Here is a 16999-nt window from a genome sequence, read left to right on the forward strand (position 1 = left end):
GTTATTATTTTCATCTTCTAGGCAAGGAAACTGAAGACATATTAGGTGGCTTGCACAAAAGCACACAACTAGCAAATGGCACAGTTGTTTGTTGGGTACATTTTGGGAAGGTTTTTTTTTTTTTTCCTGCTTATACATATACATTAGGCACAATTCAGGGGGATAAAAGGAATTGAACTATAGAAACAGTCACTTCTTCAAGTAATTCACAGGTAAGAATGCTGATACCAAACACTCTGACCAGTTTTGGACACCAGCCTAGGCTGGCCTTGAACCACTATGTAGCTGACAATAAACCCCTAATCCCATCTCTACTGCCTGTTGGCTGAGCCGCTCTACCAAGCCTGGTTTATGCTGTGTTGGGTATCTAACCCACACCCATAGCCATCTGCATGCTAGACAAGTGTAACAACAACTGAGCTATACCTACAGCCTATGTCAAATTCTTCTTTATAGTTAATTTACATTTGTTTAATGATGGGAGAGAGCAAATGGAAGTCAGAGGGCAATTATTGGGAGTCTGTTCTCTGCTTCTACAATATATGTGTGCAACAAGCACCTGTAGCCACTGAGGCATCTTGTCAGCCCTCTTCCTCAATTTCTTTTCATTTCTTTTTCTTTTTTTGTAAAGTTGTGAGGTTTTGTTTTTGTTTTTTTTTCCCTGGGAGGGTTTGAGACAAGGTTTCTCTGTGTAGCCCTGGCTACCTTGGAACTCACTATGTAGGTCAGGCTGGCCTCAAACTCAGGGATTCCCTGACTCTGCTTCCCAAATGCTGGGATTAAAGGTGTGCACCACCATGCCTGGCCTAAATTAATTTATCTTTATTTTGTGTATATGGGTGTTTGTTTTGTCTGTATATATGTCTGTGTACCTCATGCATACAGTGCCTGAGAAAGCCAAAAACAAGTCCGATCCTCAAAAACTCAAGTTAGAAACAGTTGTGTGCCATCATGTGATTGCTGAGAACCAAATCTAGTTCCTCATCAAGAACAAGTGCTTTTGGGGCTGGAGAGATGGCTCAGTGGTTAAGAGCACTGAATGCTCTTCCAGAGGTCCTGAGTTCAATTCCCAGCAACCACATGGTGGCTCACAACCATCTGTTATGAGATCTGGTGCCCTCTTCTGGTGTGCAGATATACTCGGAAGCAGAATGTTGTATACATAATAAATAAATAAAATCTTAAAAAAAAAAAAAGAACAAGTGCTTTTAACTGACAAGTGATCCCCCAGTGCCCCCTCAAATTGTTTATGTGCATTTTCACTTAACCCTACCATGGACGTAGTATAACAAAACAGTACTATTATTGTTCCCTCCTTCAGAGATCAGAAAATGGAGATTACAAAGGCTACATTACTTGTAGAGATCCTGAATCTCACCTTTGAATTCCAGACCTGTTTATCCAACTGCAATTTTGTATGTACTGATCTCCCATTCCCAAAACCTGTTCCCCATAAGATCTTCCCCAGTGTTGCTACTGGCAATGTGATGCAATTCTTCAAGTTAGTCAAGTAAAACCCCTAAAGAGTCAACCCTGACACCTCCATCCCTCGGATGAACATCCCACACCCAAATTTGTTTCGAAATCTTAGTCCTTATTTCAAAGTACCAACGTTATAAAACTACTACTATGTCCACTGTTATCACATGGTCTCAGCTATTACTATCAGGTCTGTCTGGATTGTTGTAACAGCACATTAACACCTTCTATTCTTTACATACTTATAGATGGTCAAATATATGTATATGAAAACAATAGACCTCTATTTTGTCGAACCACACTGAATACCTTGATACTAGGTATTTCACCTTGATACTAGGATTACAATGATAAAATCTGAGAGATCTTCTTTAAATCACCTTGGAACACATGCACAGACATGTGCACCTATGCAGACACACATACACACTCTAATTCAATACATTTTCAAACCTCACCATTTAAGAGTTAATATTTAATTTAGATAATTTAATTGTAGTGAGACAGCTACCCCACCTGCACCTGTAGCACTGTTTCTTTTTTTTCCATCTAATTTGTTACTTTATTTTTCCCATTTTTTTAAAAATTTGAATTAGAAACAAGATTGTTTTACATGTCAATCCCAGTTCCCTCTCCCTCCCCTCCTCCTCTACCACTCCCCCTAACTAAAACCCTACCTATCACATATCCTTTCTGCTCTCCAAGGAGGGTGAGGCCTTCCATAGGGGGGTCATCAGAGTCTATCATATCCTTTGGGATAGAGCCTAGGCCCACCCCACCCCACCCCCGTGTGTCTTGGCTCAGAGAGTATTCCTCTATGTGGAATGGGCTCCCAAAGTCCATGGCTATGCTAGGGATAAGTACTGAACTATGTAGCGCTGTTTCTTGTTTGGATGTGGTCAGCGCTACCTGTATCTCACTACACCTAATACTGCTGATATGTTTTCCAATCCTTCCTTTCACAATGAAACCAAAGCACAGAGATTGGATAATATGCCCTAAATAACAGTTAGGATGTTTCAGCTGTGTTTTAGAAAGAATGAAGTACAGAAGATAAATCAGGAAAAAACATCAGATTTGTCTAAGGGATTTCTCTTCCACATCTAAAATCAATATTGAAAACTCTTTAAGGGGACATAACAAGAGGTTCTACATTCCATCCCCAGCACAAGAAAAGGAAGAGTGGGGAAGCTGTTCAATTAGGAGCTATATCAGAAGAGTAAAAACAGTACAAAGAGGAAAAATAAGTTCACTCTAGGTAAAAGTGAAGAAGGTTGAAGTACAACAAAAGGAACAGATACACATGTCTTCAAGGAACAAAGGAATACTAAAGATGACAAGGGTTTTTCAGGTTAGCTAACTGGAAAGATGGCTATTTTAACAACAAACCTCAAGGCGCCAGCTGATACTAATCTTTCCTAGTCTTTCCCCCACCCTGACCCCTTCTTTCTCTCTTCTAGTGATTGAACCCTTAGTCCATTCACACTAGGCAAGCATTCTACCATTGAGCTACACTTCAGCCCCATCTATTTCTTTTCTTTTTTGTTGTTTTTGTTCTTTCGAGACAGGTTTTCTCTGTGTAGCTAGCCCTAGCTGTTCTAGAACTTGCTCTGTAGACCAGGCTGGCCTTGAATTCATAGAGATTCTCCTGCCTTTGTCTCCTGAGTGCGGGAATTAAAGGCGTGCACCATTACCGCTGCTCCGATGTATTTCTTACATGCACAGTTTGCTTCCTAAAAGGACTGGGAGAAAATAGGTTCCTGTTTCCTTTGTACTCAATGCTAGATAATCTATTCACAGCTGACCTAAGTAGCTCCAAGTAAATACTTGGTAAATGGAAATCACATTCTCCATTATAACAAAAACAATTTTACTTTGCTTGGAAGCTGAACTTGTACTCCTGATCATTCTGCCTCTATTTTGAATACAGACAGGCATTTATATTACCATGCCCAGATTGAGCTGAAGAAACTCTGAACAAACATTAGTAGTCAGGCCTGGGGACATAATACTTGAGTGAGGCCCTACTTTCAATTAACAGTACCAAAAACAGAACAACAAAAAACTAGTAGTAGATCAGGCTGAGTATGGGGAGATCTTGCCTGTAACTGAAGAACTCAGGCTAGCCTCTCTACATATCAAGATTCTGTCTCAAAAACAGAGGTGGGGTGCAGCAAGATAGCTTAGCAGGTAAGGGTGTTTGCAACAAAGACTAAGACCTGAGATTAATCACTGCAACCTTCATGGTGAAAGGAGACAGCCAACTCTGTAAGATGTCCTGTGACCTCCACACAGTGCATGTCACATGGGCATACACATATACATCATATGTAAAATTAATAAATGTAAATTTAAAAAAGAAGGCATGGGATATAGATTAGTTGACATAGCATGCATGAAACCCAGGATTCTATGCCCAGTACTGCATAAAACTAAGAATGAGGGTACATGCTTATAATCTCAGTACTTGGGAGGTGGAAGCAGAAGGATCAGAAGTTCAAGGATATCTTCTACTGCTTGGTTAGCTCCCAGACTACGCTACATAAGACCTGTCTATAAAAACAAAACAAAAAACAACAACAAACAAAACAAAACAAAACAAAAAAGATACACCAGCAAGCAAGATGGCCCAATGGGGTAAAGGCACTTACTGCATGAGCCTGATGACCGGAGTTCAATCTCTAGAACCCATGTAAACATCAACGGAGAAAACTGTTTCTACAGTTTCCTCTGATCTCCATACATGAAATATAGCACGCACACCAACCCCCCACTACATACATCATATAAATACACAATAGTAATCAAACTTAATAAAAAGAAAAAAGTAAGTGGTATAGCTGGGTGATGGTGGTGCACATCTTTGATCCCAGCACTTGGGAGGCAGAGGCAGGTGGATCTCTGAGATTGAGGCCAGCCTGGTCAACAGAGTAAGTTCCAGGACAGCCAGGGCCTCACAGAGAAACCTGTCATGAAAAAAAAATTTTTTTTTCAATTAAGTGGTAGAATGTGTATGAGGATTCTAAAAGAAATATTAAATTCCTCATAGCATGAAGAATAACAAAGAGACATGAGAACAAATCCTGGCCAGGTCCTCAGAAACGCCATTGGGGAATGGAAATTAGCAGGATGTGGAATTGGGTTACAGATCCTGAGCACAAGACTTCCTGGCATAAACAACTCTATTCACAAGAAGCCCAAACTATCAATTCCTCTAAGTTCAACAAAGTACTTCATTGTTTATTTAACTGATAACTTAGAACAACTGATATTAAAACTCACCAATCTTATCTATACCTATACATAAAAATATACATACAAACAAAATTTATATACTGGCCACCCAACGCCTTACCCAGACCACTCATTTTCATTTCTTTACCTATCCATTGCTGGAATTATAAGTGTGTGCCACTACATCCTGCTATTCTTCTCCTTCTAAATGGAAATCTTTGTGGGGAAGATGATAAAAGGAAAAACTGTAGCAAGGAGGTTAGGGTCAAAAAGAGAAAAAAAAACAACAAAAAACAAACAAGCAAAAAAAAAAAAAAAAAAAAAAAAAAAAAAAAAAAAAACAAAGAAACTCCAATAGCTCAGCTCACCCTCTCCTGCTGGGCAAGCAGTAGCTCTGGCAGCAGAGGAACAAGGTATGCCAGAGGATCACATACCTGCCCTCCAGTAGGTCTCCCACGGCCTTCTTTGCCACATAGACTTTCCAAATCACTAACTCAGTCATTTTCTTCCTTCCTTCCCTTCTTTCACAGGAAGTTTCTTTCTGTTTAATTTTGTTTTTGAAGCCAAGGTTTCACTATGCAGGAACTGTGTAGAACAGGGTGTCTTAGAACTCAAGAAATCCACCTGCCTCTACCTCTGTCTCTGCCTCTGCTGGGATTAAAGGTGTGCACCACCACTTCCAGCTCAGCACAGCCTTTCTTTAAAACCCTTAAACTAGGGGCTAAAGAGAGTGCTCAGTGATTAAGAGCACTGGCTGCTTTTGAAGAGAATCTGGGTTCAATTCTAAGCTCATACTGTAACTCCAGTTCCACAAGTTCTTCAGACTTACTGGCATACATACCTGCAGGCAAAAGACTCATACTCAGCCAGGTGCCCATGATTCTAGCACTTGGGTAGTAAAACATCAGGATCAGGAGTTCAAGGTCAATTTCAGCTATGTAATGAGTTCAAGGCCAGCCCACTCTACAGAGACCCTATCAAGTGTGTGTTGTCTGTGTGTGTGTGTGTGGGGGGGTTCTTAGATAAGCTGTTTTTGGTGACACACATTTATAACTCCAGATCTTGACGGTCAATAGGATTTTGAGGCCAGCCTGAGCACTTCTGACATTATAAGCATCTTATACATAATTCCTAGTTAAATATATATTAAATTATAATATATATTGCCTTGTACAATTTCATTTGGAAATACACTTACCTCACTAATAATAATTAAAGTGAAAAATAATTAAAGTGAAATATAGTCAGATATTGATTACTAAAAAAGATATTAAGCCTTAAAAAAGATTTTATTTATTTTTATTTCAGGTGTATAAGTATTTTGTCTGTGTATACTATATACATTTGGATCACATATATGCCTAGTACCTATGGAGGCCAGAGAAGGGTGTTGGATTCTCTGGAACTGGAGTTTACTAATAGCTGTGAACCACCATATGGGTGCTGGGAATGGAATTCCTATCCTCTGCAAGAACAGCCAGTGTTCTTTTTTTTTTTTTTTTTTTGGTTTTTCGAGACAGGGTTTCTCTATGTAGCTTTGGAGCCTATCCTGGCACTCGCTCTGGAGACCAGGCTGGCCTCGAACTCACAGAGACCCGCCTGCCTCTGCCTCCCGAGTGCTGGGATTAAAGGTGTGCACCACCAACACCCGGCCAGCCAGTGTTCTTAATTGCTGAGCTACTTCCAGCCAGTAAAAAATAATCTTTTAAAAAAATTAATTATATTTATTCCATACATGCGTGTATGTGTGTGTGGAGAAGGAGAGGAAAGAGCCAGAAAGAACTACATGTTAAGCATAGAAAGAGGTCAATGAAAGTCTAGCCAAAAGTAGAGCTGATACTGTATTTTCTCCCTCTGCCATGTGGGACCCAAGGGCCAAACTTAGGTCATCAGGTGTGGGTCAGGCACATTTACCCACTGAGTCATCTTGCTCTCCAAGCCTTTCATATGAAAAAGCAATTCTCAACAGTAAACTATGTCTCCTAAAGTGAGTAATCATGGTTTAGGGTGGATAGTTTTATGCCATAATTTTGCTGTTATTTTTATTGGTTGATTTAATCACAATTCTTCATAAAGCAATTAAGAAAATTAAATAACCACATAAAGACCAGACAAATTACTAATCACAGTAGGAAACAATTATTCTAATGAGCTAGTACTAATGTTCTAGTGAGAATAAAGCAACTTGAGAGAGGAAGTTGCCTTATTAAATACTTGTTAATTATAGGAAATTAAGTTGTAATGGGGGAAAAAAGACCTAGAGGCTAGCTAAACCCCAGCAAGATGGATTCCTCAAGATAAGTACTACTGTAGCAAGCTTCCAAATATGTCTCTTACTGATCTTGGGGAGATGAAAAATCCATTACCTGAGGATGTTGGGATGGGAGAGTCTATTCATGAGCTGCATCTCTTTCAGCAGGTTTGCTCGGTTACTGCTCAGCGTGTTCATCTTGAGAGCCATCACCTGACCAGAAGCTCTGTGTCTCACCTAGAAATTTGGAGTAAGAATGTCAAAGGCAGCAGCTATATATGGTATCAGAGTCTCCATATATAGAACATAACAGGATGTTTTAGTACAGTTTAGATAAAAAAATATTGTACTTTGGATGCTAGGAATGTGAATAAATGGCCAGCCTGACCTACTCAGTAAGATCTTGTCTCGGGCCTGGAGAGATGGCTCAGTGACTAAGGGCACTGACCCCTTTTCCAGAGGACCCGGGTTCAATTCCCAGCACCCACATGGCAGCCTGCTGCTGTCTATAACTCTAGTTTCGGGGATCTGACACCGTTACACCAATGCACATAAAATAAAGTTAAATAATTAAAAAAAAGAAAAAGAAATTACATTTATCTCACTCCACTAATGAAGATAAATTTATTTTATCCAAGAACAAAATTGTTCCACCCTGAGCTGGCTAAAATACAATATTAATCATATCTTTTGTTTGTTTTTATTTTCAAGTTTTGGGGGCACAGGGGAGAGTTGGGGCACAGACCAAGTTGGCTCCAAATTTCCTATGTAGCTGAGGAGGAACTAAACACCTTACCCTCCTGACTCCAGCTCTGGGTGGGATTATAGACACGTGCCACCACACCCAGCAAGGATGTGATTAGGCAGAGACCTGCTATGTAACTCTGAATGGCAGGGAACTTACTCTGTAGCTTGCCTAACTGACTCACCCTTCAAGTGCTTGGATTATAGGCAGGAGCCACCACGCCTGGATAACGAGGACATTTTTTAGGCTACTTCCTTACAGCCAACATTGGTAAGTTAGGATACTAAAAGGAAACAGTCCCTTCTGTAGATTTTTATGTGTGTGGGGAGGGTAGAAATATGAGTAACCCTTACATAACAATGAGCTATAAAACTGTCTTTATAAGACACTTTATAATGCATGAAAATGGCATACTTTCAGTTCACACTATAAGCACCATAAAAACGTATCTCTAAGGGGGAAAAAACCAGGGCTGGGTATGGCTCAAAGGTAGACTATTGCACTCATCATGCACAAAGCCACTGAATCCTAGTGCATTGAACACAGGCACATAAATGCATACACATAAAGGTGGGGGTCAGAGAGAGAATTTAAACATAGAAAGAGGTCAGTGAATCTATTAGAGTATATATTGTAGTAATACAACCCAGAACACATGACAATAATGTAAACACTAAAGTTGGATACAGTAAATAGGGTTCATACCACTCACAATATTATCCATACACACAATGGAAAGTCTATTTCTAGGAGCAGATGCCCACTAAAGAATTTCAATTCATTTCAATTTATTCATGGAAATCATTTCCTCATTTCCAAGCATACACTTCACAGGTTTTATTTTAAAAACTGTCACACTAGTCTAAGAGTGGTGGTACATGCCTTTAGTTCCAATAGTAGGAAGGCAGAGTTCAGTTCCCAGGTTATATGCGGGGGTGACTCACAGCCATCCGAGGGAATCTGAGGCCTCTGGCCTCCATGAGCACCTACACTCTCATGTACATACCTACTCACAGACACAGATGCACACAGTTTAAAATAAAATACTTTTTAAAAGAATAAATAAATATTGGGCCAATGTAGTGGCTCAGCAGGTAAAGATGCTTAATGTCAAACTTGATGATCTGAATTCCATTTCCAGGACCCACATAGAGGAAGAAAAGCAAATATTCCCACAAGTTGTACACACATACACCATCAATAAATGTAAATTTTAAATTTTAATTCCAGAACTGGTAGAGCAGGTACTTGCAATGCAAAGCTATTGTCATTCTGTGAACTTCAGGAGTATTACTTTACATCCGCTTGTCTTCACCCTCTAAAGGCTCAATTGAATACCAATAACTCTAACAGTTTTATTTATCCATTAATACAGGACAGTGCAGTTTATCCTGTACTTAAAGCAAGAGTGGTGTGCAGTGGCCACAGCAGAAGAGAAAAGCTGGAAAGCTACAGAAGTCATAGTCAGAAAAACAGAGGCAAAACGCTGGCAGGCTCTCGCCTCATCTAGATCCTCCTAGAGATTTGGAAGCCAACTCTCTTCTCAGTGCATCAATGATACTGCTGTCATGTATCCCGTGGTTGATGACAGAGAAGTGGCTTTCCTTTCTAGATCCTGCATGGATAAGTTAAAGGAGATTTTTATATACAAAGATCTCACTGACAGTATTTTTCCAGCACTACTTACAGAAAAACACCTGTGTTTTAGTGGGCTCTCCATCTACTGTCACCTTTCCCTTCCCATCTGAACTCTGTCACTTGAGATTTTTGCTTTTTTGTTTTGTCTTGTTTTTCGAGACAGGGTTTCTCTGTGGCTTTGGAGACTGTCCTGGAACTAGCTCTTGTAGACCAGGCTGGTCTCGAACTCACAGAGATCTGCCTGCCTCTGCCTCCCGAGTGCTGGGACTAAAGGCATGTACCACCAACACCCGGCACATTCAGGGATAAGCAATTTGTCTTCCTCCTCCTTTTTTTGGCGGGGGGAGGATTTTGTTTTATTTTGAAATAGTGTAAACCACCACTGCCTGGCTTGAATACCATTGCTCAGCCAACCCCCAATTAAGACACTTTTACTCCATAGCCCTGGCTATCCTGGAATTCAGGGTGACCTATTCTCCTCCTACCTGCCTCCCTGGCATAAGACATGTACCATCACATCCAGCCCAAGCTGGTACTTGAATATGTGGGTTCAACTGATCTTATTTCAGCCTCTCAAAGGTTGGTGCTATAAATTTTAATGTGTGTTACCATGCCTGGCTTTAATTTATCTTACATTTTTTTAAGTTAGAGTGTGAGTGTGTGTGTGTGTGTGTGTGTGTGTGTGTGTGTGTGTGTGTGTGTGTGTGTGTGTGTGTAAGCCAGAGGACCACTTTCAGAAGTCATTTCTCTCCTTTTACCAAGTGGCCCCTGAAGATGAAACTCTGTTCATCTGGCTTGGCAGCAATTGCCTTTATCTGATGAGCCATCTCCTCAGGCCTATTTACTTTTTTATTTATTCATTTTCTTACAGCATCAGGGAGCAAAACCAGGGCTTTTTATACTTTAGCAAGTATTCTAACTTAAACTGTACTTGCAGCCTCAATGGCAACAACAGTTAAAGGATACATACACACTTCCTATATGCCTGTGAAATACTAATCCATATGCTTGGCTGATTTCTTTTAGACATGGTCTATTTAGCCCTGGCTGGCCTAGAACACCTGTGAAGACTAGCAAGGCCTCAAACTCACAGAGATTCTCCTTCCTCTGCCTCCTAAATGATTATAAGGGTATGTCACCAAGTATCTTGTGTTCTTTCTACGTTATAAAGTTCTCATTTATTTCAATAGCAAGTAGGTTAGTGATTGCTTGGGTCTGGGGGAAAGGGAGAAGCAGAAGACATGGACACTATTTAAATTAATCTAATCTGGGGAGGGGGGAATAGGAGGAGAGGAGGGAGGAGAAACTAGCCATGATATAAAATAAATAATTTTAAAATAAAAATAAAAAATTAATCTAAAATTAGATACTGGTGATGGCTACACAACCAACAACCAACCGAATATTGTCAAAATCTTTTTTTTTTCCTTTGGGGTTTTTAAGGCAGGGTTTCTCTATGTATCAGTTCTGGCTGTCCAGAAACTCACTTTGTATACCAGGACAACCTTGAACTCATTGACAAGCAAATAAAGCAAATAAAGTGCTGCTGAGATGGCTCAACAGGTAAAGGCACTTGGTGCCAAGCTGACGTCAAGAGTTTATTACTTTGGACCCTCATGGTGGAAGGAGAGAAATGACTTTCTTGAATTGTCCTCTGACTTCCACATATGCACCACATATGGACAGAGTGCATACCCACACACAAGCAAATTATGCTGAAAACAGAACAGTTAGTAAAAGAGAAACTTTAGTTCAACTGTAATGTTTTTGAATACTATGTGCTTATGCTGACATTTTAATCATATTTAAAAACAATGTATATAGAAAACTATTTAAGCTTTGAGCCAGGAGTATTACTCAGTGGTAGAGCTGCATGCTAAGCAAGCTCAGGCCTTGAGTTTGACAAGGGCATAAGAGATTACAAATGGGGAGGAGGCAACAGTTCATCTGTTAACGGCATATGAAAAATTAACTTAAATTTAAATTAGCATTTATTAGTTGTTGACTACACACCCAAAAGTTAGTTGCTGGAATGGTTCATTTGAAGCCAGGCATAGCGGCGAACACCTTTAATCCCAGCATTTCGGAGGCAAAGGCAAGCAGATCTCTGTGAATTCAAGGCTAGCCTGTTCTACAGAGTGAGTTCTAGGATAGCCAAGGTAGTTACACAGAGAAACCCTGTTAAAAAAGGGGGGGGGAGGAGTAGCCAGGCGGTGGTGGCACACACTTTTAGTCCCAGCACTTGGGAGGCAGAGGCAGGTGGATCTCTGTGAGTTTGAGACCAGCCTGGTCTACAAAAGCTACTTTCAGGACAGCCTCCAAAGCCACAGAGAAACCCTGTCTGGAAAACCACCCCCCCAAAAAAGGGGGGAGTATAGTTTGTTTTCTGAAAGAAATTAATAATAATAGATAATGCTGGGTGTTGTGTTGCACAAATTCATAGATCTCTGAGTTTGAGTCCAGTCAGATCTACACAGCAAGTTCCAGGATAGCAAGAGCTAAATATACAGACTCTGTCTCAGAAAATCAAAATAAATAGGCTGCTTGGACTTCCAGTCAAGAAGTCACAATGAGTGTACAATAAATACACAGTGTGCTGGTATAGCAACATTAATATCAAACAAAGTGAGAGTCCAAAGCAGTAATTTTCCAAAGATTATAACAACTCATTTGGGAGGTGTGCTCGAAGTTTTCAGGAGTGTTCTGGTTAGAAAAATGATCGGGACTGAGGAGTGCTGCTGGCCAGAGATGCTTGACCAAAGACATATTACCAAGTACAGGATGGTACTGCACAAGCATCATCCATGTGCTCTCTAATACTCAAGTGCCTTGCCAGCCATTCATGTAAATGAAAAAATAAGATCCATTTGATCTGATTTTCTCTTTTTTTACATTTTAATATTTGTTACATATACAGTGTCTGCATGTGTCCTTGCAGGCCAGAAGAGGGCAGCAGATCTTATTACAGATGGCTATGAGCCACCATGTGGTTGCTGGGAATTGAACTCAGGACCTCTGGAAGAATAAGTCAGTGCTCCTAACTGCTGAGCCATCTCTGCAGCCCCATGATCTAAATTTCTTTTATGCAAAGGAATCTATCTACCTTGAATGGTTTTAACATATACTAAATTTTTTTTCTGTCCTGGGAATTGAAGTTAGGGTCTCAAACTTGCAAGGCACTCAACCACTGACTATATTCTCACAGCCCCACATTCTGGTTTCAAGGAACGGAATCACTTTTTCTTCTTTCAGAGTGTGGTTCCAAGTTGATGCACAATTCAGAGCATCTAGTTACCAAAGGCAAGGCAGTTCTTGGCAGATGAAGCCCAGGATGGCACACCTGTGTCAGACTCTGTGGGGAGCTTTATATCCAGGGTAATTTATTTAGTCTTTCCTATCAGAGCATCAGATACAAGCACAAAGTGTGGTTTTGGCTTCCTATAATGCAAGTCATCAATACACTTACTCAACATTTTCTCCATAATGAGACACTCAGGATTAAATGACACTCACAGACACTCAGATAAAGCTAGATACAGCAAGTTCCACTTTACTCTCATTTATCACTGGAATTTTATTTTGGCAAATTACACCTTCTCTTATCACATACAAATGAATCTAGTCTTCTGTTGTATTTTTATTTTAATGCCACTAGCATCTCTGCTCTACTGTTTTGCTCCTAGCATGGAGTGGATTTTGTCCGGTTTGTTGTTCTGAGATAGATTCTCCTGTAGTCCTGGTTAGTGATGAACCAGTCTGCCTCCATCTTACGGTTAAAAGCCATGATTTTTGTTTGTTTGGGTTTTTCAGTGTAGCCTGGCTGTCCTGGAACTCGCTCTGCAGATCAGGCCTCAAACTCAGAAATCTGCCTGCCTCTTCCTCTAAGTGCTGAGACTGCCCAGCTAAGCCATTTTTAATAGTAAAGACAAAACGAGGTTCATTCCTGTTTATGACTAAACCTCTGTTTCTTGAGGATTGGACTGTGTCCCACCTGTAACCTTAACTACAAATGGTTCTGCACTGCCTGGTCCAGGAGATGGCTACCATGCCTTTGTTTCAAAAAGTTATTATAACCATCTTACAACTTTACCTTTGTTTCAAAAGGTTGTTATGACTATGTATTGCTATGACTACCTTGTTAGGACCACCTGCAATCATGCCTTTGTTTCAGGAGGTCATTATGACTAACTTGTTATGCTTATGTTCTGCTCCTGTAACCCTGCTCACCAAATCCCTCATTTACAAATCCCCTACCCCTGAGCTATAAAAACTTTGTCTTCCTCACATCCAATGCTGACCTCTGGAATCCCGCCTTAGGGAGAGGCAGCCATGTACACACACACACACACACACACACACACACACACACACACACACACACACACACTCACACAAGCTTGCTTTAATTAATTTGGCCACGATGATTTTAGTTGGTGGTCTTTTCTCCTTGCATCTTTGGGATTAATATCAACTTCAAACTTCTTTTATAGTGGAGACTGGCAATTGACTCTTGACCCTCTTGGCTCCAGTTCACAAGTGCAAGTAACAGAATTACAACAGGTTTGTGTGATGTTGAGACTCAAACCCAGAGTCTTCTGCAGACTAGGTAAGTACTAAACTATAGCCCAAGGCTGGTTTTCTTCTTAAATCTAAACAGTCTAGCATTCATGAGGCCTTGGGTTCAATCTCATAATCACACTAAGAAAACAAAACAAAAATGGAAAACTAGCAAGATGGCTCAGTCAGTAAGGCACTTGCTGAACAAGAACTGAGGACCTGAAATCCAAGAGCAGAGGAGAATGAGACAGGACGATTTCTAAGGCTTGTAAATCAGTCAATCACCCCAGATTGAGAGCAATTAAAGACACCTACCGATGACCTTTGCCTTCTACACACCAAATACACACACACAGTGTGGCAGTGCATGTCCATAATCCCAGGACTGAGGAGGAGGAAGCAGGAAGATAAGAATTTCCAGGATTTAGAGGCCAGCCTGGGCTAAATGAAACCCTTTCTCAAAAAGAACAGCAACAACAAAATGAGTTAAAGGTCACCTTCAAACACTAGGAAAGTACAGAATAACCCCAAATAAGTATAAAGACAAAAGCAGAATTATGAAGCATTCATAGAGTTCTTTGTACCTATTCAACAAACCAAAACCTAATTTTGGGGGAAGAGAAGTATTAGTAAAAACAAAGATTAAAATAAAAGTAATGTCCAATGACTCTGATCAACAAAAACTCCAGTTCCAGGAGATTTGACTCCCTCAGACAACAGGTATGCATGTGGTACACAATCATACATGTAGGCAAAATATTCATACACAATAAGTGAATCTAAAAAGAGACAGGAAAACAAAAAACATTTAAGTAAAATATTTATTACCTCTGGTCCTTGCCTATCCTTCTGCTGGGGTTTGAAAGAGAATAAATATTGTCCATAGATTCAAATATTTCAGCACTTGGTTTACAGTCTATAGTGCTGTTTGGGGGAGTTTAGGAGTTACATAACTGTGAGTTTAAAGCCTTCTGTCATTTGAGGTTTGCCCTCTCTGCTTCAGGTTTGTGGTTGAAAATGTGAGCACTTAGCTTTCTGATCCTGCCGCCATGCTTGCTGCTTGCTTCCATGCCTCCCAACCATAATAGTCTCTGGAACTACTAAGACAAAAATCAACTCTTTTGCTGTGATAAAGACCATGACCAAAAGCAACTTGGAGAGTACCTTCATTGGCATTCTATTGCTGTGGAGAGATACCAAAACCAAGGCAACTCTTACATAACAAAGCATTTAACTAGGGGCTTGCTTAGTCCATGATCATGATGGCACAAAGCAGACAGGCATGGTGCTGGGGCAGTAGCTGAGACCTTTGCTTTACACCTGATCTTCATGGAGAGGGAGAGAGAGATGGAAAGAGAGAAGAGACTGAGACTGGGCCTGGGCCTGGGCCTGGCATGGTGTGGCCTTTTGAAACCTCAAAGCCTAGTCCCAGTGACACTCCTCGACAAGGCCACACCTCCTAATATTTCGCAAACAGTTTCACTAACTGTTGACAAAGCATTCAAATATATGAGCCTATGGAGGCCATTCTGGCTCAAATCACCACAGGGAGTAAGGTTTATTTCAGCTTACAGCTGTAGTCCATCACAATAGGAAGTCAGGGCAGGAACTCAAGCAGAAACCTGGAGGTAGGAACTGAAGTAGAAGCCATGGAGGAATATTGCTTACTGGCTACTCCTCCTGGCCCACTCACCCTGCTTTTGTATAAAACTCAGAACACCTGGCTAGGGGAGGCATACCCAGTGGGCTAGGACATCACACACCAGTCATTAAAGAAGAAAATACCCCACAGACTTTCCTAAATACCAATCTGATGAAGCATTTTCTCAATTGAAGTTCCTTCTTCCCAAATGACTCTAGCTTGTACCAAGTTGACAACACACAGACACAGACACAGACACAGACACAGACACACACACACACACACACACACACACACACACACAGAGAAAGAGAGAGAGACTGACTAGCCAGTATATAACAAGACCATTTCTAAGGTTCAGAACTCTAATAAACAATAGACTGTTACCATCTTCTTCCTCTCTGGCTTTTCAATGATTAAATCACTTGTATGTATATGTACATTTTCATGAGTACATACATACAAATGTGGAGGCAAGAGGTTCATTTCAGGTATCTTCTTCAGTCTATCTTATATTTTAAGATAGGATCCCACCCTGCCCCAGGCCTGAAGCACACTAATGGCTCGGCTGGCTAGCTAGAAAGATTCCAGGGATCAGTGCATCTCCACCTTCCAAGTACTAAAATTAGGGACATGTGCAACCACACCCAGCTTTTTACATTGATGCTGGGGATCCAAACTCAGGTCCTCATGATTGCACGGCAGGCACTTTACTAACAAAGCCATCTTCCCATAACCATCTTTTATTTTTTTTCCCAGACATGCAATGCAATTGAGGAGGGCCTTAAACATTGAACCCTGACCCTTCTACTTCCCAAGTACTGGGATTGCAGGCATAAGCCACCAAAGTAATAAGGTACAAATGAGGAGGTATGTTCTTTTTCCTCTTATTCTCTTTTGAAAATCCCTGCAATGTAGCTTCAATCCTATGAGCTATTCACCTTGTTGCTAAGGCCAAATACCTAACAAGAAGCAATTTTAGGGAGGAGGAATTTATTTTTTGTCTAATAGTTCAAGAATACAGTCCATCATGGTGGCAACACTATGTGCAAGAAGGCAGCTAGCTGGTCCTAGAGCATCTGCAGTCAGGAGGTGGAGATGGAGGCATGTTCTGGCTGAGTTCACGTTCCCTTTTTATTCAGCCCATGGGATGGTGCTGCCCACATTTCAAAGTAAAGCTTCCCTCCTCAGCTAAATCATTCAGGAAATATCTCACATACACTCAGAGGGTTATATTTCCAACTGAGTCTAAACCCTGTAAAGTTGACTATAAAGATTAACCATCACAGGCCTGATGGCTCATCAGAAAAAGGTACTTCTATCAAGTCTGACCACTTGAATTTGATCCCTGTAGCCCATATAGCAGACAGGAAAACCAACTCTTGTTTTTTTGTTTTTTTTGTTTTTTTTTTTAAGGTTTCATTTATTTATTATGTATATAGTGTTCTGTCTA

General features: G+C 40.6%; 1 protein-coding gene across 4 annotated transcripts in view; it reads right to left on the reverse strand.

The window, feature by feature from the left end:
• The window catches only part of Tesk2 (testis associated actin remodelling kinase 2), an 89840-nt gene that overhangs the window by 39330 nt on the left and 33511 nt on the right, over window positions 1-16999 (reverse strand). For all 4 annotated transcript variants that reach the window (XM_027402577.2, XM_027402576.2, XM_027402575.2 and 1 more), the window contains exon 3: window positions 7080-7201. In XM_027402577.2, the coding sequence (XP_027258378.1) occupies window positions 7080-7201 (122 nt within the window). The remainder of the gene's footprint in view (window positions 1-7079; window positions 7202-16999) is intronic.

Source organism: Cricetulus griseus, chromosome 2, assembly GCF_003668045.3.
Source record: "Cricetulus griseus strain 17A/GY chromosome 2, alternate assembly CriGri-PICRH-1.0, whole genome shotgun sequence".
In the NCBI taxonomy this organism is placed as follows: domain Eukaryota; kingdom Metazoa; phylum Chordata; class Mammalia; order Rodentia; family Cricetidae; genus Cricetulus; species Cricetulus griseus.